The 24,274-nt window shown below is 54.3% G+C and overlaps 8 protein-coding genes across 8 annotated transcripts; 5 read left to right on the forward strand and 3 right to left on the reverse strand.

The window, feature by feature from the left end:
- Window positions 1-387: 387 nt before the first annotated feature.
- Window positions 388-942, forward strand: B0I36DRAFT_352919 (uncharacterized protein; the record flags this gene model as incomplete). Its single annotated transcript, XM_046157164.1, has 2 exons — window positions 388-571; window positions 764-942. The coding sequence occupies 2 exons, from the start codon at window positions 388-390 to the stop codon at window positions 940-942; spliced, it is 363 nt and encodes a 120-aa protein (XP_046008262.1).
- Window positions 943-2,742: 1,800 nt separating this feature from the next.
- On the reverse strand, window positions 2,743-3,078 carry B0I36DRAFT_416281 (uncharacterized protein; the record flags this gene model as incomplete). Its single annotated transcript, XM_046162071.1, has 1 exon — window positions 2,743-3,078. The coding sequence occupies one exon, from the start codon at window positions 3,076-3,078 to the stop codon at window positions 2,743-2,745; it is 336 nt and encodes a 111-aa protein (XP_046008263.1).
- Window positions 3,079-3,654: 576 nt separating this feature from the next.
- On the forward strand, window positions 3,655-4,883 carry B0I36DRAFT_416282 (uncharacterized protein; the record flags this gene model as incomplete). Its single annotated transcript, XM_046162072.1, has 3 exons — window positions 3,655-3,966; window positions 4,063-4,132; window positions 4,288-4,883. The coding sequence occupies exons 1-3, from the start codon at window positions 3,724-3,726 to the stop codon at window positions 4,881-4,883; spliced, it is 909 nt and encodes a 302-aa protein (XP_046008264.1). The 5' UTR covers window positions 3,655-3,723.
- Window positions 4,884-12,219: 7,336 nt separating this feature from the next.
- Window positions 12,220-13,296, forward strand: B0I36DRAFT_352922 (uncharacterized protein; the record flags this gene model as incomplete). The annotated part of the gene is made up of 1 exon (XM_046157165.1): window positions 12,220-13,296. The coding sequence occupies one exon, from the start codon at window positions 12,220-12,222 to the stop codon at window positions 13,294-13,296; it is 1,077 nt and encodes a 358-aa protein (XP_046008265.1).
- Window positions 13,297-13,657: 361 nt separating this feature from the next.
- On the reverse strand, window positions 13,658-14,368 carry B0I36DRAFT_352923 (SnoaL-like domain-containing protein; the record flags this gene model as incomplete). The annotated part of the gene is made up of 1 exon (XM_046157166.1): window positions 13,658-14,368. One exon carries the CDS (start codon window positions 14,366-14,368, stop codon window positions 13,658-13,660), a length of 711 nt encoding a protein of 236 aa, XP_046008266.1.
- Window positions 14,369-14,900: 532 nt separating this feature from the next.
- On the forward strand, window positions 14,901-15,956 carry B0I36DRAFT_331951 (uncharacterized protein). Its single transcript, XM_046155042.1, has one exon. The coding sequence runs from the start codon at window positions 15,008-15,010 to the stop codon at window positions 15,935-15,937; it is 930 nt and encodes a 309-aa protein (XP_046008267.1). The 5' UTR covers window positions 14,901-15,007; the 3' UTR covers window positions 15,938-15,956.
- Window positions 15,957-17,024: 1,068 nt separating this feature from the next.
- On the forward strand, window positions 17,025-19,280 carry B0I36DRAFT_352925 (uncharacterized protein; the record flags this gene model as incomplete). Its single annotated transcript, XM_046157167.1, has 5 exons — window positions 17,025-17,531; window positions 17,609-17,791; window positions 17,877-18,125; window positions 18,215-18,541; window positions 18,675-19,280. 5 exons carry the CDS (start codon window positions 17,025-17,027, stop codon window positions 19,278-19,280), a joined length of 1,872 nt encoding a protein of 623 aa, XP_046008268.1.
- Window positions 19,281-19,475: 195 nt separating this feature from the next.
- Window positions 19,476-24,072, reverse strand: B0I36DRAFT_387209 (ankyrin repeat-containing domain protein; the record flags this gene model as incomplete). The annotated part of the gene is made up of 5 exons (XM_046161149.1): window positions 19,476-19,775; window positions 19,861-21,615; window positions 21,842-22,730; window positions 23,268-23,928; window positions 23,987-24,072. 5 exons carry the CDS (start codon window positions 24,070-24,072, stop codon window positions 19,732-19,734), a joined length of 3,435 nt encoding a protein of 1,144 aa, XP_046008269.1. The 3' UTR covers window positions 19,476-19,731.
- Between the last annotated feature and the right edge of the window lie 202 nt (window positions 24,073-24,274).

Consider the following 24,274-nt stretch of genomic DNA (forward strand, 5'->3'; position numbering starts at 1 on the left):
ATTTCGTCGATCTCGACATCCAAGGAGTAGCACCTCATCACACACTGTTCTATCTTGGAGTCAGAACACGCCACCAACTCCCGCTAACAGGGCGCCACGATTACAAAAACGGCTAGGCTTGGGTATTGTCCTCTGCGCGGAGGGACTGTCACAAGCCCGGTCTCCCCGACGCGCTAGGAGCGGGGAAGGCGGAAAAGATAGGTTTCGCGGCCAACGGCATAATCCGGGCCAACCCCCTTTTGCCAAAAATGAGTCTCGGACAAAGGTCCGATATTTGGGGACGGAAGACTGCTTGGCCTGCCGAATCCTTGGTTGCCACCGACGCCACAAGACGCTTCGTCATGTCGGCTGGTGCTAGCTGATCGACTCCCCAAATGCCACACCACAATGTACCCAACCGGATCCAGCGCCGGCCACCACTCTCCCAATGTCGCCCACGAATTCTGCCCACTGCCCGGCGTGAGCCAGGAGGAGCTCGGTCTGAGCGACAAATTCCGTATGTGCCTGGACATCCCCAGACTTCAGGAAGATGGCACTGTTCACTTTGATCCCTTCATAGGGGGGTATTTCTGTAGGCGTTGCTGACTTGGCTGCCGTGGCTGCGTTCTGTATGGCTTTGTTTATGTGTGAGACAAGGGCTCCCGGGTTATTGGCCATTTGGCTCTAGATCAAGGTTCTGATGGCATTACTATCATTCCCTGTCGAGTCGTGTAATTTGATAACAAGTCTTCTTTCATTTAGCTCAGTTACGTATTCGTTATAGGTTTTCCTAACGGCCGACGTCCAGGTCTTAGTGGTCTTCGCTACGTGGGGGAGTCCTGTGGCGTTACTAGTTGTGGTAGAAGCTCCGGTAACCTGCGCCTAACTCCTAGAAATCTATGTAGTTATCTCCAGCCGTTCTGGATTTGTGAGGCTAGCCAAGGCTATAATAATGCTTTCTAGCTATTTGGTATGCTACTGCTATATATTTGCTATTTATTAAACTCGGCTGTTTTCTTCGAGGTGGGTCTGGGGCGCTTAGGCCCCCTGGCACGTAAGAAATTTGGTAACGAGACTTTTGATGGACTCGAAAAGGGGTCGTAGCTTGCCGCTAGGTACGGCGGCATACTTTGGGCGGCTGTCAATAGCCTCCTGTAGGATCGAGATGTCTTCCGCAAGGTATTGGGCATGTGTCAAAGTATCTTCGTCTGTCTTACCTATGGTTGGCCACTCTAAGGGCGTCGACGATGGAGGTCCGGTCTCCATCGTGATGCATTAGCTGCCTCCAATGACCACTTTTGTCTCCACTGTTACCCGCGCCAGAGGCTAGGCTTTCCCAGCCTGTGGCCTCCGGTGTGCCGCAGGAGAGAGGATCCAAATGACAGTAACCTTGGGCTTTTGGGCCTGATTACGTTGAGTTGTTTCCGAAAACTTGGTTTTGACGAAAGTTGATGTTTTTCCAGTATATGCCCTTGCTCCCGCTCAGTGCAGCAATACGTATATTGGCAATATGGACCCCTCGCAATATTATTGTATTGCCAGGTGGTGCGTATTGTATTATACAATATGGCATTGTCGCTTACGAGTCATGACCTTGCTCTACATCTTGCATCAGGCGAGGCAGATCGTCATAAACCAGCAGCCTACTCCATTTGACCCATGCTTCAGATCCACCAGGCGTATCCGGGAGATGCGGAGGCACAGTACTGTTCTCAGCAGGCAACACTATATTGGACAGAGACAAGGGCATACCTGCCAATTACGGTGCTACGACTCTTTTGAAAACGGCACACCAACTCCACACGTGTCAGTTCTGCGCGCTTAGCCGCGCTACGTGCTACAGAATCCAATATCCACTTCGTCGGTTTTGGCTTGCGCCACTGGTCTTAGATGGTCATCCAACGTTTCAACCAACTCCACGGACCAGATATCCCGGGAACAAGGAGATCATCGGACCTATGGACACCTAAGAAGATCATCAGGGGCCATATCAACATATGAAAAAGGGATTCAATCTCACTTCCCGCGAAAGAACAACCACTTGGTTCGCAAAAAACTCCAGTACCTCCGTAGTTACACATTCAATTGCTGCAACGCGCAGACCTGGCTCGTATCACCGTCACGTGTTACGTGTCACGAAGAGAGATGGATTCCTTGGGTGGCGCAATACTGATTCCATTATCGGACATTTCCGAGATTGGGTCGACTTCAGCGCCTACAAACATCGTTGCGGTTGGCGTTCCGTTGAATTGTCTCAGACGCCCATCCTGAAAAGCAAACCAGTGGGTAATACAAACGCTAACGGACCCAGGCCGGGACTGGCTAACTGACCCAGCCGGTCAAACTTAAAAGTTACCGATGTGCAACAACTCAACTAGCAGACGCCTTGGCTTCTCCGTCTACTAGTACAGACTGATGGTCCAGTCTGACTGAAACAGACTAACCAACAGTCTGGTTCAATGATCTCAGACTAACTGTCAGACTAATAGTCTGCACCAAATTTGCTGCACGCTCTCTGAGCCAATTGAAGCCTAACCACTAACGCCATCGGCACCATGGTAGCTTTATTGAGCTTAGCGATCCCCAACTGCTGGTACTGGTGGCGTTAGTGGTTAGGTTTCAATTGGCTTAGAGAGCGTGCAGGGTGTTTCAGCCCAAATTGATGAGATTATAACTTACGCAGTAGGAAAGACTTGCAAGAAGCCTAACCCCTGGCCCACAGTGGCGACACTCTCTCGGCACCATATGCTCGCATGCCTCGTGTCAGCTGAATAAGGGGCTTGGGCTAGGTACCCCACCATATGAGTGCGCCACGACAATGACTTGCTTGCCTTTGTTGCTGAGTCTCTCGATTTCGGCACGGACGGCGGCCGTATCCTCCGCCACACCGACATTGACGTTCTTGGTGCCAACACTAGGTAGGGTCACGGCCGATGTCGAAAGACCACGGCTCGAGAGGTCCTTGCGAATCTCATCGAAAGCCCAAGGGCCGTGCCAGGCACCGGGTGTAAACAGAATGATCGGGGAGTTCATTCTGGGGACGCTCAGGGCATTGGCAGCTGCTATGCAAGTCAAGATGACGAACGACGAGAGCTGCATACTGGTGGATTGGGCGAGGGAGAAATATGACGACGGGCTGCTGGACGTCGAGTCATTGTATGAGGTTTGCGTTTGTAGGTGCCTCAAGTAGTGCTACAGTATGTATATCGAATCGTTGTCCCCGGTTCGAAAAAGCCGTCACCTGATTGCATTGGGTTAAGTGGTAAGGCCGGAGATGAAGGTACCTCAAGGCAGACGGACGCGGCACCCTAAGTGTACCGAAATACGCACTAGTGAAGTTTATCCACTAACAGGGGCTTGGTCTCACGTTTTTCCCTGATCATACTTTGCAAGTGCGCTCACCTCGAGGACCAATTGCCAGCATTACTAGGATGATGGTGTGGAGAACGGGTCCAAAATTGAGGTCTTGCCCCGGATGCAAGGGCAGAGGGCACGCGAGAGACCACCCTTTCGGGGGTAATACCCGAGTAAATTATTAAGGTTCATTCTCCCAGGTGTTGTGTCATGGCTCAAGTAGCGTCCACTGCCGAGGTCAATCGGATAGGCCCAAGGCTGACCACACCACAGACACTGGGTACAACCCTGGCACCAATGTCTTCGCAAAGCCATTTGCATACATATGAAGACGGAGGCCGCACCAGAGGTTCAAGGACATGACCGCACGGCGTATACTCCATCTCGACAATGTCTCTCCCTCCGCCTCCCGCTGACCTGGATCTGAACGAGTCTAGGGTTTCAGAGATGACAGGCGCCCTCGCCGCGACCTGGGCATTAGCCACCATTGCGGATGCTCGCGACGGTTCCGTGACGCCCGACGAGTCTAGGGCAGGCACCATCAGTTGCGTGTTGCACGGCCGTGACAGAGTGACGGAAACCCAACCAGCCAAGTGCATCGGCCCGAATGAATGCCATTTTAAGTTAGAGACGGTGAGGGGGTCTCGCCCAGTACATACCACAGTAATAGCTGTGGTGGTGGAACTGGGGCACTTTTTTTATGGCTGCTCGCGACCCACATGTATCTAGAGCCGCGGAAATGCGAACCGTACTCCCTCGTGCTTCTTGCCGACGACCTCGACAAGTTCACCCGCAGCTGGTTATACGCGCATTTTGAACGACCAGGACTCGATGAATCACCCAGCCTCAAACTGCGCCTTCGAAGCCGTTGTGACACGGCTTAGGACACGGCTCAGGACAAGGCAATAACGACCAGGAAGCTGCAGCGGAAGCTTCTCATACCCTTTGGCATAGTCAAACGACTTGAGAACCTCGTTATCGAGGGTGAGCCGGCGGCGCTACCATCGGTCGAACAGGAATTGCGCGACGCGCAGCTCGTTTCCCTACCCACGCAAGAAGAGTGCCTGACCAAAGCGACGACGCTTAAGGCCACAGGCAATGAGGCAATTGAGCAGGATGATTACCATAAAGCCCTCAAAATTTATAGAGAGGCACTGGAAGCGATATACTATATCGTCACGGGCCGGGAGCATTACATATACACCGACATGACGGCACTATTTGGCCCCCCCATACAGGAGCCCCGGTTCGACCTGAATTGGGACAATAAGAGACTGAGACTGTCCCGTGAACTTCTGGCAGACATATGTCGCGTATTTCTCAAGCTGGAGGACTGGAATCAATTAATTGTATGGGGTACGCAGACTATCTCACCAATGGGTGGAGTTATCATCGACATGGCCGGTGCTGAATCCATTGGGGAGATCTACTACCTTACTGCGTTGGGTCACAAGGCGCTTGGAAAGGACGACGAGGCTGTGAGACTACTTGAAGTCGCGAAGTTGTATCTTCCACGTGATATCTCTATTGGGGCATACGACTTAGAGTGATCCTAACATCACTATGAAATTCGAACAAGGAGGAAAGGTATATAGAGATTCAATTCCTACCTAGCCTACCAGTCATCCGCCAGGCTGGAAGATCGAGCCCCCTCCGGTACGCCATCCTACCCGCGCCTAGGCGCCGCCGTCTAATTAGCAGCGGCGCTATTCTCCACGGCCAGATTTTCTGACCGAGGCTACGCCTGCGTCTAGAACAAGCTCATTATTGCTCGATTGCACTTAAGGACGGACGACTGGTGATCGTGTAGCAAGTAGTGCGGGTCGAGAGCGACTATTGATGTTAAAATACCTGGAAGGCTCGCATTTAGCTGACCTAAAGACGTTTGCATCCGGGTGGTTGGCCTTGAGGAACTGCAGGCCACTGGTTGACGGCAGCACGGCGGACGCGGTACTGTACAAACAAACAATGCATTCTTTGATAAGTGAAGGCATGAGAGTAAGCCCACTCCAGCACGAAATGGCTGTTAAGACTGCCCCACCTTACCTCCAGGCAACCTCGTTTGTCGCTTCAGGTGATTGGCGTCGCCAAGAGAAGGTGGACCGTGCGTAGAGAGTTAAGTTCAGCTAAGGTGGACACCGATTTCGAAGCCGACTTTAGCGAAAGACGAGATTATTTGTCTCTGCAAGGTTCCGGGCATCTAAAGGAGGGGGGCTTCAGGAATCAGCAAGGAGCAAGAGGCGGGCACATATGTTCGGAGAGCGGTCCGCCGTGTACAATGAACTGGATTGGCTGGCGGACAAAGGCCCCCGTCGTGCGTTAGATCGGGGAAAAAGCCGGCCTTGTGGTCGACTCGGATTGGATAGTGCATAAAGCCTCCCAATGTTCGTGCCGTAACCCCCTGTACCCCGGGTCGTTTCCTCCACAGAACAGGGGTTGGTGGCGAGGTGAACTTGTTGTGGAACCATGAGTGGCAGGGAAGGAGGCGGTGGAACTCGAGGACGAGTGAATGACCGGCATGAAGGTGAATGGAGGACGGCTGCAGCGGTTCCGGCATTTTGGAAACAGGGGTATCGAAGAGGAAAGGATATTTTTATCAGTGAGTCGTCAATCGCTCACGCTTTGGAGGCTTGTAAAGATTGATCGACGAATCGACAGGGATCGTTTCGGTGTCGTTGGGGCGGGCGGGCTGCAAACTCGCTGCTCTGCCGTACCAGGTTTCCCGCAGCACCCATGTTGATTGACCGTGCGAAAGTACCCGACCGGTGTCCCATCTTCATCTTTGTCCAAAGCTACGGCCTCTCCTAGTCGGCAGCGCCATCCCTATCTACAGGAGCTGGACAGCCGTGTGGGCTGATGGAGATCCTTGGCGTTGCGTGGCCGATACGCCACGGCACAGCTGGCTACGTCCACGGATGTACAACATATCATCGTCACGTCAGCGGCCAAGAAATAGTCGGGGGGTAGGTTTTTTCTTCTTCCATAGCGAGGATTCGTTGCAGGGGATTGTGGTAACTACTACTTGTTGGGAGGCGTAGATCCCTGAACAGTAGCTGGAAGCAAGATATCCCACCAATGCGGCTGCTCCAACGCACATCGGCGGTAATCTAGAGGGGAAATGCGAGTAAGAGAGGTAGAGTGACATTGGAGATAATGGAGATCCACAAGGCAGTTGTAGGGGCAGGTGGGGGGAGCAGCCGCGCAAGTCTGGTATTAGGGGAAATAATTCCGGATATCGTAATTAAGTACACCTAAGCTTAGAGCATTAAAGTGGACAGATAAGTTAGATGCAGTGAATGTAATTACAAGCAACGCCATTCAGCCGTCAACGTTAACAACAGGTATGGACCGGCACGTTGGGAAAGCGCGAATGAGCCGATTGGAGTTACCCAATATGAGAATCTTCGTCTCTCCGCCATATCGCCATCCACGGGAGGGGCATCAGCAATCGGCATAGTAGAGTGGTAATAGGAAATAGGTTTGGCAGATAAGCCGGCCGTGTAGACCGTGCCTGACTAGCCCCCTCGACTCCCCTTGACGGTTGTGCGTCCGATCAGGGGACGCCCCGTGCCCTCCCTCCTCCACCCCGCCACCCACCCCCTCTGGCTTGCGTCGAGGATGAATCGTCACCACCGCCCCTGTGCGCCGCCCGGTGCCGCACCATGCCGCATAACTGCCCGCAACTAGACGACGCGACGACACCCCTTACCTTGCGCCTCCCTCTGGCCTAAGCGCGGGGTCGATCCCAACAGGCCCAAGTCCGCCAGCATAGCACAACGTCCACGACCCCGTCGTACCGCCCCAGCCCTCGCCCCGGCCTATGAAGCACCGCGCGTACCCAGCAAGCGCCGGCGCTCGGGTACCCCCAACGATAGCTACGCCGAGGCCGCAGCCGCCCGCCGCCTCTGGGTCGCGCGGCAGTCCGGCCGCCTCCCCGGCCAGGCCCTGTCGGCCATTACGGCGGACCGCGCCCTACTACCCGCCGCGCCGTCGGCCGTCGAGTCGGAGCTCATAACGCGCTAACCCGCCGCCTTCCCGGCGCTTGACTACACGAGACCCACCGTCCTTAACGCCTTTGCTCGCGCCCTCTCTCCAGGCCGCCACCTCCCCCTAGCCCCGCATCCTCAGGCAGGCCGTCCTCCGAGCGGTCCAGACTACACGTCAGCGCCGTTATCCAGCAGGAGTTACACAACTTCTCCGCCCCCGTCTGAGGTAGCTTAGAGAGCGTTACCGAAGTGGCCGCCGTACGTATTAACGTCGGCGCCGTTATCTAGTAGGAGTTATACAACTTTATCACGATCCGATCTTCGGGGTTAACCGTCTGATCGGCGCTATGGGGTTTATGTTCTAATAAGGTAGGTAGTAGCCTTATGTAATACTAACTCCGTGCTTATCGTGTTCTTAAGGGGTTATCGTTCTGTGACGACCCGACCAACAGGGGAACTGCTTGGGGCTGAGGTAACAAACAAGGCCGCAGGATCAGGCCAGGGACAAGGGCGGACCAGCGAAAGGCTGGCGGGGGCTCCCAATAGGCGCACGGGTACCCGTGCGTATAATATTACACGGGTACCCGTGCAGATTCTGCTTACAGCTTAGCGTGTCTTAATTCCCGCCGACATCGCAATCCTGGATCCATATCCGGGGTGCACCCATATCAGCAGAAAAGGTCTGTCTTGACCTTCGCTAGTGACCTCAGGTGCTGTTTGACCTCCGATCACAGTATGTGCGTTGCCTTACACGTATAACGTATTTGACTTAACCTTTAACTATAATACACTCATCATCATCCCGGTGAAGAACTTGCTGCTCCTCACAGTCCTGTGCCGCCCTCCTCCACACATCACCCATACCTCTTCGATTAGCTAGACCGCTTGTCGACTCCTGGGCAACCTGAACATCGATTCGCTCCGTCTCAGACCGATCCCAGTCCAAATATGCCATCATTTCTTCCCTTGTCCAGGCCCGTTCACCCTCTCGCGTTAAGCAACGCCTCGTCATTTGCTTATGGTCTAAGCACCAATCGTACTGCGCTTTACTATACCGTAATGGTAAACCCATTGCCTGCCGGTACATCTGGTTGCTCGCATAGGTACCCGGGAGTAGGGACTTCTTCCAGATCTCTCGCGTAGCGACGTATCTTTGGTAAATCGCTTTTGGGTCACTGTATTTTAAAGGCTGCTCCGGAGCTTGCTGGTGTTCTTCGGCGTACTCTGAGACGGGTTCTTTAGCTCGTCGTAAGGGCTGGTCGTTTTCTGAGAGCCGAGCTTCGATCTCTTCTAAGATCTGTTCCGTAATCCCTTCTTGGGCCGACGAGTTATTAAGAAGTTCGGGAATTGGCGACTCATGTTGAGGTCTGCACGTCGATAATTCAATCGTAGCTTCAGGTATCGACGTGTCGGCCGGCGGCTCTGGTGTTATTCGTAGCTGTTGCGATGCCGCCTCTACTCGAAGTTGTAGCTCTGCGTACTTTAGGGGGCATAATCGAGACGTCCTTGAATGACCTAGACGGTGACATCTAGTACAGGTTGAAGGTCCCTTTCGCTTAGCCGCGACTTCAACAGCTTCAAAGCCGCTAGGCTCCCTTCGGTTACTTGATCGCGGTAAAGAAGTGTTGGTACTAGTCATATCAATACGTTGGCGAGGCTCTTGGAGAAAAGGTTTCGCGCCGCTCCGGATTAGGTGCCAATGCGAATGGAAGTCTCCTAGGCAAAGGGCTTTTCCTTCGGACAACAAAGCCTCAAGTTTGTGAACGCATGGTAGGCCTTGCGACCGAGAGAATATGCCTGTACAGCGTTGTAGCGGACTGCTCGTCTGGAGAAGCTTCCGCTGCTCTTCAACCTTTCGAAGAGCCTCGTGTGATACCCAACCCCGTACTACACCATAAAGTGGACCGGAAAGTTCGATCGGAGACCGAATCTGCTGTTTTGCCTGGTTGGACCTCAGCTCCCCAAGTTGGTTTATTAGCGCATGCTTAATAGCCCTCCAGGCCTCAAACAAATCGAGTGTCGACGTTTTCAGATGACTTTTAAGAAGCGCATGGACACCTTCGACGCGCGAAGTAACAACATTACCGAAATGAGGGTAGCTGTCAACCCAGGCCTTTACAAGCTTTTCCTTATACAGGTCAAGCCATGTCTCTTTAATGTAGGCCACGTCCCGTACATGCGTTGTAATATAGCGTTGTTCAAATGTCGACATACGGATGTCGAATATTGCCTCGGTGGGAGAACGAATAATTTGGTGCCAGTGCTGGTAAAAGTCATGCCACTCTTTCAGTCTCGCAGATTTGTCGGCTTCGGAGTCCTGGAGTTGTAGCTGGATAGCGAATGAAGGCTGACAGTATCGAAGGACGGCTTTGTTCGCATGCCAAAGGCATAGCAATGAAGCAGCAGAAGGAAAGCATACTGCGATTGCGTTGATACAAGCAAGACATCGATCGGTAAGAATAACTGAAGGTAGGCGGGATTTGCTAATTTCGTAGAGTGACCGGAGGCGCTCTAGAGCCCAAACGAAATCTTCCTCGCTTTCTCCACTAAGAAATGCGAATGCGATACAGAAGGATCGTTGAGAAGCGTCTACTCCGATTATATCTAGGAGCGGCATTCCGTATTTGTTCGTTTTGTAGGTACAGTCGAGGATTAAAACATCCGGATAAGCTTGAAGATAGCTTAGCGACTCTGGATGGGCGAAAAGCACAGCCTTTACGCGGTTCTCCGAATCAAGTTGTAAACGGCTCCAGAAACCTTCATGGTCAAGCCGGTTAGCTAGGGCATTGATCGTGCTCTGCCCTTCGTACATCTCGCGCCTACTGTCCGCGATTCGGTTGTAGATATCTTGCTGCGTTGCAATCGAACTCGTGTTTTGGTGTATGTACGTTCGAATCTCCTTAGGTGCGACGCCAGCATTTGCGAGGCTAGATAGACGAGTGATCGTTTCCGTATCGAGTGCGCGATGCTTAGGATGGGCGGATGGGTGTAAACTTGGCTCGTGGTTGTGTTGGGCAAACTGCGGGTCGGGTCGGTGTCGTATTGTCCATGTGCCGCTGTCTCGTGACTCTTTTGCTAGTACAGAGAACGGACAGTTGGTACTTCGCGTAGATGTTTTTCGCTGGCGCGGTCTTCCAGAGGCGTAGTCGCGACATGATCGATCACATGCATATACGACTGAGAGCCTGCCTGTCTTTTCCTTTGTTGACCTTTTCGTAACAAAGGCGTAGCCTCTTGTGTACGCCCACTCGTTGATAGCTTTAAATAAGGTATCTCGGGACTCGTAGGTGCCTTCCGGAGGGAGACTGTCATCGGGAAATGAATGGTGGGTACTACTAGTAGCTGCCATCGGGAGACAAATCTGAGGCTAGTAATGGTAATAAAAGAAATACACGAAAGCACCTCAGCGCGCTTTGTAGCGCGTAAAGTATTGTATGCTGACAGCACCTGAGATCACCAGCGAAGGTCAAGACAGACCTTTTCTGCTGATATGGGTGCACCCCGGATATGGATCCAGGATTGCGATGTCGGCGGGAATTAAGACACGCTAAGCTGTAAGCAGAATCTGCACGGGTACCCGTGTAATATTATACGCACGGGTACCCGTGCGCCTATTGGGAGCCGCTGGCGGGGAACACATTATGTAAGCACCCACCTTACGTCAGCAGCCGACGATGAACGGTCGCACGGCGACCATCATCCGTCGGTCTTGCGACAACAAACTGTCGGCATGCGACCCAACGGTGTCGCAGGACGACGGGCACGATGAAGGACAAAGGGATATATAGAGCCAGAAGGATCTCCTAGATAGACAGTCATTACCTTTGTACTTCAGCGATCAATCTAAGTATCAGTTTCACCCACACTTGAACTAGTCACTCAATTGCCGAGACTGGTATCTCTTCCAAGAGACACGAACGACAACCCAGAGAGAGAACGATAGCAGAGTGTTAGTTGATATCGCGCAGGCTTTACCTATCTGCAGAACAGCAACCCCAGCGCCCTGCCAGACGGCTGACCCCGGAGGCAGGATCGTGACACGTTCGTATCTCTTACGAGATATCATACTTGGATCAATTAAGTAACTAGGTCAAGTGAAGGGTAAGAGTGATACTTAGATTAATCGCTGAAGTACAAAGGTAATGACTGTTTACAAGGGGATCCTCCGTGTTCTATATATCCTTTGTCCTTCATCGTGGGCGGCGTCTGCCGTCGTGGGAGCGGTCCGCTCCAGGTGTGCGCGGCGCCGTTCCCTTGGTGCGCGGTGCCGTTCTTATATCCTTGGCACCGCTCCTTGTGCTTAGTCATCTGGGTGCCTTACGTAATCGTGCTGCCTGCCGCCTGACCTGCCCTTGTCCCTGGCCCGATCCTGCGCCTTGTTTGTGCTGCCGCGAGCCCCCAAACAATCGGCCTGTTGGCTTGGGTCGTCACAGACCGCTGTGCGACAACTGGCAACTACGCAGTCGTGCCCCAGGTTGAGCTACCCAATCTCACCACACCACGTCAGAGCCTGGGTGGCGCAATGATGGGGGTGTGCAACCAGCGCGTCGAGCTGCGGAGGGATTGGTTGACGGACTCACCCCTGCATTGACTCATTACAAACGGATCAAGGGGCCTTAAACTATGCACGGCCGTTAGCGGGTTACTTTCCGTAATTGAACCGTTATCAGTAGTTCAGGATGCATCAGATTTGGGCCGCAAATGACCCCACAATCAACACCTTGGAACCACGGCGGGGACACATATGCAGGAGGTCGGTTTGGCAAAATCGGCCATCGCGCTGTTTGGTGGCGCGGCTGTTGAACTGACGGACCTGATGTCATACGGCGCCAGGCTTGCTAGGTGGCCACTTCTGTGCTACTATTACGGCAGTTCTGCATGGATGCATATCGTCTTCGCGATGTATCCAGAACCTGGTGAGAAACTCATACACGAGGAAGAAGATTTCGATTTTCTGGACGTCCTGGACGGCGCAAGTTCGCAGCTCGCATCTGACGGGAGGGACTATGTTTACGCCTTGCTCAGTCACCCCAGCGCCACACTCTCCGATGGAGAGCTCATCGTGGAACCGGACTACACCAAGACGAAACAACATGTATTCAAAGATGTTGCTTTGCGCCTCATCGAAGAGACTAAGAGTTTGCGGATTCTCGCCGTGGTCAGTCCAAACAAAGATCATCTGTCTAATGATGGCTTTCCCACTTGGCTTCCACAGTGGGATGGTCTTAGGGAGAATTGTCCAGGCTCTTTTAAGTGCAGGCTTACCAGCAACCTCAGCTTCGCTGCTCCTGGCTACGATCCACCCTTATACTGGTATATCTCAGCCGGCAAGACCGACCTTCATGTTCGGGGTTACGTTGTCGATGTGATCGATGAGGTCACCATTACTATCCGGATTCCTGAGCATTCTCTCAAACGCCCCAATGACAGGCCGTTCTACGAGATCGAAAATTGGCCCCTTCCTGCCGCACCTGCATTCCGGTCAAGACAAAATTCTGATCTCAAGAGTCGACTATCTGAAATTTGTTGCACTTTACTGGCGAATGGCCGACGGAAACCGTTGGAAAGAGAGTATTACGACTTTTGCCGATTTCGACACCACATCCTCTCATGTGCCTCAGTCTTTGATGGGAAAACCCCTCGCCATCCAATTGCGCCTGAGGGGTTTGGAGAGCTGTGCGCATCGGCCAGTTTAGCAAAACAACTTCATTTCATCCCAGAGATCGTCCTGGCCAATTGTAATAACAGAAAGCTATTCTCTACAAAGGCAGGCCGGCTTGGACTTGGATCCCATCTTGTCGAGAGTGGGGACCTGTGCTGCGTCGTCCATGGCTGCTCGGTTCCCTTGATACTCCGAAGAGATCGCCATGGTTACAGAATGCTGGGCGCGGCTTATGTCCAGGGCTTCATCATTGGAGAATCTGGTCCTGATGATGGTAGCGAAGCATTTCAAGAGCAGGAATTTGTTTTGTTCTAGCGTTGTTAGTGAATCCAGGCAAGTCCTACACTTGGTTATTGAGGAGTCGCATGTCAAATAAGATGCCTACGAGTCTGGTCCCTCGGAATTACCGCAATGTTGCTATGATAGATAGAGCTTACATTATCAGTCCGATCATAGGACTGCGAAAGCACAAAGAAAATAGAATCCTCCGAACCGTGCACTTTCGACCCTCTTGCCCGCATCCCGCTAGGCTTTGTATTGCCTAGACTGACTACGAATATGAACAGCACAGAGCAGCAGCGGGAGACGCACATCTCTCCTCGGGCATAGAGCCGGAGTGAGACTAAATCCCTTCTGGCACTGTGCCGGCAAGCGGACCCTGTTCAATACCGGAGAGTTAGTCTTGTGCCTCTTCCACAGTCCAATGGTGCAAGTTCAAACTCACCATGGTGATTGTGTTGCGCTTGCGAATCCTCCACTCGGCCCCTTCATCCACCTCTTCCTTGACCCAGACATCCTGGTACATGACATACCCAGTCAACACCGCCGCGGCATCCAAGGTCGGCAGCATCGCGCCGTCCGGGCCGACAGGGAAATGCGCAGTCGTGGTATACGCAATGGATACGGCGGCCGTCTTTCCAGGCGCTGCTCCGCCGTGCTCTCCCGTGGCGGCATCCACTGTCTCATCCCGGCACAGCTGGATCACAGTGGTGCTGAACTGGTGCTGCGTAAAGCCGACGGGCTCGAGCGAGGCCTCCAGCGTGGTCTGGATGGCCTCGATTCCCTCCATGACGCCCACGGCAGAGTAGTTTGCCCGCACGTCGGAAGTGAAGACCTGCTCGAGCATCGGCCAGTTCTTGCCGTCGAGCGCGATGCCGTAGAGCGCGACGGTGGCACGGATGTGCTCGATGTCTGCTGCCGCGGAGGGGTGGAGGGGGACCGTGGTCGATGAGAAGAGCGAGGCGATCTCGTGGGCCGGGATACCGGCCGTGGAAGTGGTGAAGGTGGTCGGGCAGGCTGGGAGGCTTTGGGTATGCGCTGGGAGGGGAGAGGCAGTCGATAATGCTGCAAGAAAGAGAGTGGGAGTGGTGAGCTTCGAGAAAAGCATGGTTACGGTTTAATCTACAACTTGAAAAGTGATGATTGGGCGGTAGGGATAGTTGATGCTGTGCAAGCTGAAGCAAGGTAGCTAGGAGAAATGAGAATGATCTGCGCCTAAAGTTGAATGGTTATCCTGATGTTCCAAAATGAAGACATCCACGCTCCGCGATTTATATCAACGTCTAAAAATTTCTGATTGGTACATCGCTGCTTGTTGTTGCTATTTTGAACTTTGACCCAACGTTTCTCGGCAGGCTCACGCTCTGGATCGGGAAAATACGATCTCATCTTCTGCGGATGAGATCTTGCATTGGAATTGCGGCTGAGTCTTGCAGCAACCCCTGGCCTATCCCCTTGTTCGGTTGCCCTCTAAGCCTCGCCGTGCTTGCTCCCACGTCAGCCCAAACAGCACCCCGGCCCCCGCACAGCCCTACCGGCGGTCGTCATCTGCGCTTACATAATGATGCTGCCGGCGAGTATTCCCACTGGTCTTTGGAATAGTGGGGTCTTTCGCTGGGATGTCTCCGGGTTTGTGGCCGAAAGTCTCCGCAGGCGCCTTGATATACGCTGGCTCAGCGAGTCCCTTTGGTAGTCGTGGAAGAACCATCGCAAAAACTAAATCACCCATCTATCACCATTGGCAAAAATGGACGTTCGCAAAATCTTGGTCGTGGGCGCCACTGGTGCGCAAGGCAGCGCCACTGTTGCCGCTCTGGCTGCCCTTTTGCCTTCACATCCACACCTGCAAATCCTGGCCCTGACCCGGTCAGCGACAGCCCCAAAAGCACAAGCCCTCAAGGAGAGGTATCCAAGTGTCACGATCGTGCAAGGCGACTTGACGGATCCAGCGGCATTCCTGGATTCCCACAGCGACATAGACTCCATCTTCCTCGTCACGGTACCACCCAACGACGAGGCACATGGCGTGGTATTCATCGATGCAGCCGTCGCCCGCAACATTAGGCACATCGTCTTCAGCAGTGTCGACCGTGGCGGCGAGGACAAGAGCTGGACCAATCCCTCGACAGTCGCCCATTTCGCAGCCAAGCACCGGGTAGAGCTGCACCTGCGCGCAGTAACTGCCAAAGACCCTGCGACCACGCGCTGGACAATACTACGGCCCGCTGGGTTCATGGACAACTACCGACCGTCCAGCTTCGGCAGCATGATGGCGGGCCTCTGGGCGACCATGCCGGCCGACAGGAAGATGCAGCTCGTGAGCGTCGAAGACATTGGCAAGGTTGCCGCTGCGATACTGGTGAACCCGGAACCGTGGGTTGGGAGAGCCGTGGGACTGGCCGGCGATGACTTGACGTTCCAAGAGGCCGATGGAGCTTACAAGAGGGTCTACGGGCACGAGATGCCTAGAACATGGGGCCTCTTGAGCCGAGGAGTGAGATGGGCGGTTGCCGATGCCAGACAGAGCATGGACTGGTTCGAGAAGGAAGGATTCAGTGTGGATATGGAATTGCTGGGACGGGATGGGTTTGGTTTGCAAGACTTTGAGACCTGGCTTAGGAGTGACAAGGAGAGGCCTCTGGTCGAGGAAGTCCCTCGCACTGAGGGGAACAAATGAAAAAACAGTGCCAGCCTTATCATCATGCACACCTTGCGAGACCAACCCGCTGATTGACTAACGGAGGTGAAGATGCACGTTGCACACACAGCAGCTTCTTTTGAGTAGCAACGCTGTGACTCTTCGCCAATGTGAATAGAACATCTTCACTGGCGGTACCGGCGCACGTCGGCTCTGCGATTCCCAGAGCTTGCCGCATACGTAAAGAACGTCGTTGATGATGAATTATGAACGGCAGATGACATAAGTCGAATGTCATTCCAGTCTCGGGAGTCGACTTCAAGGACGAGCGAAAGGCCATGCGCCATTCTCAACAAAACGTGCAGACGGCAAGTATCCCCTGCGGCAATTGCCGTCTCTTAATGATCTGCTGATGCCTGGCTCTGGCGTATGAGACTACCCCTGACTAATGCCAAGTCGCTTACCCCAGGGCCCAGCCACGAACGATCTCTGAGGCTGATGGCCCAACGCGAGCAAGCTCACCGTAACCGACGTCGGACATTTCCCATCTCGGCCTGGCTTCGACAGCTAAGGGTCTAGAGCAGCATAGCCAAGCCTTTGGTCGCCGGTACGGATCAGTTGCATTGAGGCCCAGGACGCATCTTGTACCGGCAATTGGCTGGCTTTGACTTTGTTACAACGGCATTCTCCAGCTGAAAGGGGATCCAGATCGAGGATCGGATACCGGTAGGGCAGAGCCAGGCGCCGCCCAGAGCCGGCCATACCCAGACGGGCATTGTCCGACATCAGCCAGGATCGCTAGCCCGCCACAAATCTCCGTAACAGGATATATAGCTGCCTGCCAAGATGCCCTGTGCCAGCGATTGCGCTGCTTGGCGATTGCTTCAATTACCACAGCCAAGGCTGTTTGGTCGCGTTGAGGCCGCCAGACCAACATTCTCACGTGGAACACGAGCTGTGAATGCGGCAGTCTTGGCAGTGGCTCTCCGCGATCTGGTGGCGCTCTCCAGTCCCACGATGTCTACATACAAGTACGAACGAAATGGCACGACCGTTCTATCGGACCTGCGGCCATTGCAGGGCCACAGGAGGGCTCTGATTCCCACAACTCCAGCAATTGCCCATCATGCGCTCCGTCACGGTTCTCTCCTTGCTGGCGCTGAGCTTGGGCACTGTTGCCCAAGAAGCATCCCCTTCCGAAAGCCCGACGACATCGATTGAAACGGTGTCAACGGATGTCACCACACCCAGCGAGACAACGACACCACCCGAGTCCATCCCCACGCCTTCGGATAGCAGCGGCAGCAGCAGCAGCGACACTCCCGTGGTCACACCGACCCAGTCTGACTCGCTGACCACAATCACCACAAGCAGCGACGGCAGCACCAGTACCGATAGTATCACCGCTAGCCCGACGGTCTCGACAGACGTGGATGACCCGGAGGCCACATATACCATCCCTCCGGACTTTTACGACGTGACCAACGTAGACGAGGGCACCCTCGTCGATGTCAAGCCCTCGCGGGATGAGGCCATTGATCTCGGCGCCTTGGAGGTGGATGCGTACGCCGACGTGCTTGCCGACAATAAGTTGACGCCTCAGGACAACCCAGACGAGGTGACTGCGGCAGTGGTAAGCCCATACGTGACCACAATGGGGTCAAAGTCTAATACCCTACAAGCAAAGCAAGCTGACCTGATTTCATCTAGTTGCCCGTCTGCCCCAATGTCAAGGCTGCCGCCTCGCGCAATGCAGAGCGCGGTATCCGCCTTCCGCAGTATGGCTGCATCCGCAAGACATTGGAGATCAGTGTCAACTGGAACCTGGTCATGGCGAGCTCCAAGACTCCATCCTCGTCGCAAGCCGCTGCCCTGTCCCGTGTCCAGCGAAACGTGAGCACCTGCCAACATGCATCTTGTTCCTCCCCCCACCATCTCCTCGCTCCTTTACTAACGCCCCATGCCCGTCACAAAACAGATGGAGTTCCTCAACCAAGTCTACAACCCGTTCGGCATCACCTTCACCATGACCAACTGGGAGACGCGTGTGGCCAAGTGGTTCACGAACCTGCAGTACGTGACGGGCGACAGCTTCGATGCCACCTGGGACGAGACCAAGCAGTACCAGGCCTACATGCAGAGCACGCGGCTCGGGTCGTACAAGGACCTGAATGTCTGGGTTGTCGACGACATTACTGTGATCAACTCGGATAGGCGTGTTGCTGGGGTGAGTGTCTCTTCACTATTTTCGTCCTGCGACACCACAAAGGGCTGAAAATGGATGTGCTAACCTTGAAAAACGCCCCCCACACACAGTTTGCCACGTTCCCCAACTGGAACAAGAAGCACGACGGGATCGTGCTCAGGCAGTCCGCCCTGACTCCCGTGTCCACTTCTCCGCTGCTCACCACCTCGACCGACCCGGACACCTGCCTCGAGCCCGGCACCGTCCCTTTGATTCGGGGCTCGACCCTGATCCACGAGGTCGGCCACTGGCTGGGCCTGAGGCATGTGCACGAGGGCGGATGCGCCAGTGACGACGGCGTGGCCGACACGAACCAGGTCGATGACGGGCCCAACAGGAACTGTTGCTTCCAGGTCGGTTGCAAGACGGGCAAGTACCGTGTCATCAACTGGATGAGTGTATGTTCTCTTGTTCCTCGTGATCTTCTCTTCCCGGACATCCTATCCCTATACCTGGCCTCTGCTATTGTCCCTGTCGATTTTCTTGGCACAATGGTTGAATACTGACTCGTGCCCGGGACATGGACCACAGTACTCCCGATGTGCCGGTACCAGCATCTACGGCCGCCCGCACAACCCGTCCTCCTTTACCGACGGCCAGCGCTCCCGCATGTTCTCGCACTACCAGCGCTATCGCACAGGCTACATGTGCGACCACGTCACCGTGGGCCGTCGGGGCCTCAATGGCGACGCCCATGCCCTTTCCGTCCAGAGACGCCGGGCCGAGGACAAGGCCAAAGTCCTTGCCGACCTGCTCCTGCACAACTGCTCCGTCGCGATCCAGGACGTCTTCGAGCCCGGCACGATCCCCCTCGAGAAGGGCGTGCTGGACATGTACTCCTCCAGCGCGATCTTCTTGCAGGCGAACCCGACGCCGGTGCCGGACGGGGTGGCCAAGCCCGAGACTGTGAGCTACGGGACGAATCAGCCTACTGCTACGGTCCCCGGCGGAGGCGGTATCGGGGGAACGAACGGTGGAGGAGGTGGTGCGGGTGGCTCGGGGACGGCGGCAACAGGCACGCCCAAGCCGACGAATGGTGCCGCGGTTCTCGGGCCATGGATTGGTGGTGCACAGGGAGTGATTGGTGTGGCGTTGTGGAGTATCGCGATGGGCGGGCTAGGGTTCTTCCTTCTTTGACTCAGTAGACTCGAGCCGAATGGTGTGAACAGAACAAGGCTGGGTAGACCACCGCCATCCGGCGCTATAGCCTCGTGTTGTGTAATCACAACGAGCGCAGAAGTAGCTGATCTTGTGAGAATGGGGCAGTGGGCCGCTGTGTATATATGGCAGTAGCGTTCACAGTTGGCTCACTCTGGTCAAGACTCAGGACATGGGAGCACTTCATCGTGTTTAAAAGTGTATCAAATTCAGGAGAGTCTTATTTCGAGGCAAAAAGGTCGGTAAGAAAAGCATTCTGCATCATGTACCTCCATCACTGTCAATAATTCCAATTCTTGCGCGGCTGGCCTACTCCCAATATCTCCGCCGCAGGCCCTGTGGCCGAGGTAAAAGGACATAGGTACTCCGTTTGTTGTGGGTTGGGAAGAGACCTAAACATGGCGCCGCCGCGTATGTCCTCTCTCGTCTCTCATGGTACGACAGCTGGAGTTCGCTGCATCTTCCGAGTAGTGTCTTGATGATGGGTCAGAGGAAGATGAAACCAAGGGACTCGGTGACCGCTTTCGCTTGGCATAGCCGCGTCTACTCCCAGCAATACCTTGACGGCGCTCCTTCTTTGGAGGTCTGGGCTCTCCCCGGGCTGCTGACGGAGTCTTGGTCTCAGAACCTCCTGGCTTCTGGCGCTGAGCCTCAGCTGGAACGCTTTTTAACCCGCGAATGTGTCCGCCGACGTCGTCATCTTTAGCAGGCTTGGGTTCCTGTCTCACAACCACTGCCCACAGATGCTCCGGATACTGCTGCCTAAGAGCCTCCCATTCCTCTCTAGAATTTCGCTGTCTTTGGGCCTGTCGTGAGAGCAGGTCATTGTCGGTAGTCCAGTACTCTTCAATCGTAGTCACCTCGGGACTCTGGTACATCGAATTCCAGTCGTACGGTGCTGTCCATACAGCTGCCTGTGCTGGAAACCGCACTTTCATCTTGTCCGTGAGGTAGCGACCAACTCTGGCGCACGAGCAGCGAAAGGCAATGTCGACCGGGAGCAGGCTCATGTTGTCCCTGCGAAAGAGCCCTGCGTCGGACTGGCCTAGCACCATCTCCATGACGTCCACACAGTCCAAGGAAGCCGCCCAGTGCATCAGGCTCCTCCCTTGGTGGTCTGCCTGGTCGACGTCCACATCCCCGTGGTTGAGAAGTGCAATTACTGTGTCTTTGAAACCAGCATCCAGGGCAGCCTGCGCCGCAGTACGGCCATTGCGGTCCTGGATGATGGAGCTAGCACCGAGGGACTTCAGCACCTGGACGCAGCGCGTGTTGCCCCTGGCGGCGGCGTAGTGAAGTGCAGTGCTGCCCGAATGGTCAATGTGGTTCAGAATGCCGCCGTCCGAGTCCCGAAAGACGCAATCCTGAATAATGCCAGCCCAGTCGTTGAGTGCTGCGTGGTGCAAGACGCTCTTGCCGGACAGATCGAGATGTGCCTTGAGACCGACATGGCCGCTATGATCCAGCATCATTTCCGCCAGTCTCTTGTCCCCCAGGGCGAATGCGCAGATCAGTGCGCTCAAGTGCCCACTGTCAGGCAGCGGCGATGCCGTCGAGAGTCCTATGAGGACCTTTGCAGCATCCGCATAACCCCAGTAAGTAGCTGACGCCAACGGAGTGCGTCCCCTCTTGTCGACGATGTCAATTTTGATGCCAGGCGTCTGAAGGAGTATTTTGATCTTCTGCAGACTACGCAAGTGCGTTGCCACGTGTAATGGCGTGTATCCTAGAACATCCTGTGCATTGATGTCAAGCGTTTCACTCGCAAGGCTTTTCGCAAGTGCATCTGCGCTGGCATAGCGCACTAAGAAGTGAAGGGCGGTTTCACCCTTCATGTTTTGCCGGTTGGGGTCTGTTCTGTCGTGCTTCATCAGCAATCCGAACAAGTCCCATTTCCGCGCACGAATCGTGGTCTGCAGGGCAGTCTCAATGACAGAATTGCCGAGATTGTCCGGGTTGGCGCCGAGCTCAAGCAAGAGTTCGGCCATCTCCATCATTCCAGGATCCTTGGCCGCAAAGACACAGCGCTGAAAGGCCGTCCATTCGCCTGAAGCAGGGTTCCACTTGTCGTCCAAATCGTAACCAGACTGGGCAAATCTGCGCACAAGTACTGGAGATCTTTCTATGAATATGACCGCATTCAGGGGGCTGATGTGTGGGAATCTCGGAGCTAATCGTGGATTGGCAAAGATACTGCTTGGCTGACCCATCTTCGCATATGCCAGCCACCCATCATGCTTGTCGTCCGTATGTTGAAGATGATCAAAACTGAATTTCATCGCATAATCCAACAGGGGAAACTCGAAGAACACCTCTAAAAGTATATGTTAGTCTCGTCAATGACCCTATGCTTGCAAACCGGCAATGATGGACTGCGGAATCCGTACTAAGTGGAGGAAGCCAGGAGCTCTGCTTGGTTGGAAGTCCAGAACAAGAGAGAGAAGCATCCTGCAGATACTCTGGGGTACCTCTGATCCACTCGGATCAGGGCACGTGGTCCACTTGCACTGTGGTTTGCGTAGTTCCTTTAACAAACATACCGTCAATGGAAGTAGCAGCTTGTGCTTGTGCCACCAAGTCTTCAAATCTGAGATAGTCGAGACACGCCTGAGCCATGCGTTGATGGGCCGTGTTCCACCAATCAGGGTATATTTCAGACCAATGCCGCTGCAGAAAATGGTTGAATGAGAGGTGAACGAAATTGAAGGTCCCATCGTTGTCAAGTATAATGAATTCCGGAAACTGGCTCTGGATCGTTTGACCGAAGTTCCGGAATAAGTCGAGCTCATCATTCTGCTTCGGCGTGGCCTCGGATAAAACAAGTCTTAGTAGTATGTTCAGCTCCATCTCCGTCAGTGGCCGTCGTGCTACCACCATAACAGAGAAAATGTGCCACATCTCTGGTTTGAGATCTGTCGCGACCTTTGCCACCATGTCTCCAAGCATGGCGTCGATGCCTGCTGGTGTGGAATCCAATTCCCTGAGCTTTCGTTGGACCAAGGCGTCATTCCACAAGACTCCTTTCTTGAAGACTTCCCAGACAACGACCACCCACAGAAACATGCCATCTGCGCCGCGGACGAGCTTCTGTGTGATTTGCTTCAAAGTTCTGTCGCTCATGCAGGCAGCAAAGCTCTTGTTTTCAACCATAAAAGATTCCACACAATTCTTGACGTAATCGGTAAGACCAGGGCCGGTGAGATTGGCATTCATGCTGACCAGGCGGGTGAAGGAGCTCGCTCGCAGCTCTGACAGCCTGAGCCGGGTTGAGACAAAGATCTTGATTTGGTGCTCGGGGTGCTGGCTGTCCAGTATGGAGAGGAGTCCCTGGAATCTCGAGAAAACATCCAAGGCGTCTGTTGGTGATAACTCGTCAAGGGCATCCAGCACGATCAAGCACCGCTTCGTCGAGTCCATCAATAGTATCTCCTGTATGGCAGGCCAGACGTGATCCGAAGTCGTCAAGAGAGTGAGCTGATGAAGACGGCGCACCTCCATCCGGTTTCTGACCATAGCCTCAGCTTCAGGGCGTGTCTCTAGCAGCTGATACAGAATTGACCGCAAGACCACCTCTGTCGATATTGCCCCAGTAGGACTGTGTACGCAGAAAAAGTGTGCCGTGGAGTAGTCTTTGAATGTGCTAGTGCTCAGAGACCCCGTTACTGCCTCGTCGACCAGGAATCTCGCCAAGACGCTCTTCCCCATGCCGGGTGGGCCGTGGAGGATCAACATGGATGAACCGGGTGGTTTTGACCAGGCAAGGAATTCCTCGTGACGCAGGAGCCAAGCAAGCGAACCGGCATGCGGACGACGGGGCCTGAGCTGGAGACTCTTATAGTCGATGCAGTGTAGCGCTTCCAGCAATGGTTTACACTTGCCCTGGTCATAACTCGTCCGGCACTCATCCACAAGGCGTTGCACCGCCTCATGAATGACGCTGTGGCAGGGTTGATGCTGTGAACAGACTCTTGCGATGTCGCAGTGGTCTTGATTGATTGAAATTGTCCGCTCGTTCGGAAGGCCAAGAATGGCAGAGAAGGGCTCCACGACCAAAGAGGATCCCATAGGCTTCTGCTCAAAGAAGGAAATGATTGAGAGAGACGCCAATCTATGCTTGGATTGCCGTGTGATCTGTTCCAAGGTGGGAGAGTTCGTCTTGAGCGTGGCCAGGAGATCGGACCCGACGGTATGGCTGAGTGTCGGAATGCTGATCAGCTTTGAGAAGAAGCCAGCAAAGTTGGCGGCGGTTGATCCTCGGTGGGGAGTACCCATAAATACAACACCGCGGATGCTCTTGGCAATATCACTGTATTCCGCACCGCTCAGAGTCGCTGTGATGAGAACTTGCTTGAATAACAGCCCGCCCAGACTGTGGCAAATAAAGACGATGGGTCGTGACGCCACGTCTGCATCTTGTCTTTTGGACTCAAGCGAAGAAAGTAGCCCGAGAGGGAAGCCCTCCAAGGTCAACTGAGAGTTGCTGAAGACGGCTGCGGAGTCGTAGCCATAAGACATGATACGCGACTCCGGAATGAGCTTGGGCAGGGAGTCTCGTAGCCAGAGGTGGCCAGCCGAGTCAGACCATGTTCGGAAGGCATCTCCTCCTAGGCCATGGAGGGCAACGATACTGAGATGACATGTCAGGCTGCTGCGGGAAGAATGGGCTGTTGTGAGGCTAGGCTTACTCAATCTTGCAAGACTGACGGCCCTGGCCGGACTCGTGCAACACAAATAGTCCGTGTGGTTCTCGGTGCAGAGGTAGTCGCTCCATGATGTTCATGAAGCTTGATTTGAAGTCGTGTCTCTCTGGATGCTTGGATGGATGAGAAGTGGGGTTGAATCGCTCCCAAGCGCGTCCTCTCGCAAGTTTTCCTGGCACCATTTGTTGGTTGGCACCCGAGCGCCTGCCCATGGCTAGCGCTGCCCCTGCAGATGCACAGCCGCACAGCCCGCCTCCAAAACTTGCAAAAGTT

Source organism: Microdochium trichocladiopsis (assembly GCF_020744255.1).
Source record: "Microdochium trichocladiopsis strain MPI-CAGE-CH-0230 chromosome Unknown B0I36scaffold_9, whole genome shotgun sequence".
Lineage (NCBI taxonomy): Eukaryota > Fungi > Ascomycota > Sordariomycetes > Xylariales > Microdochiaceae > Microdochium > Microdochium trichocladiopsis.

What these genes read in the sequence shown, in the direction of transcription:
- B0I36DRAFT_331951 (XM_046155042.1), top strand. Translation starts at nt 15,008, where the DNA reads ATGGACGTTCGCAAAATCTTGGTCGTGGGCGCCACTGGTGCGCAAGGC.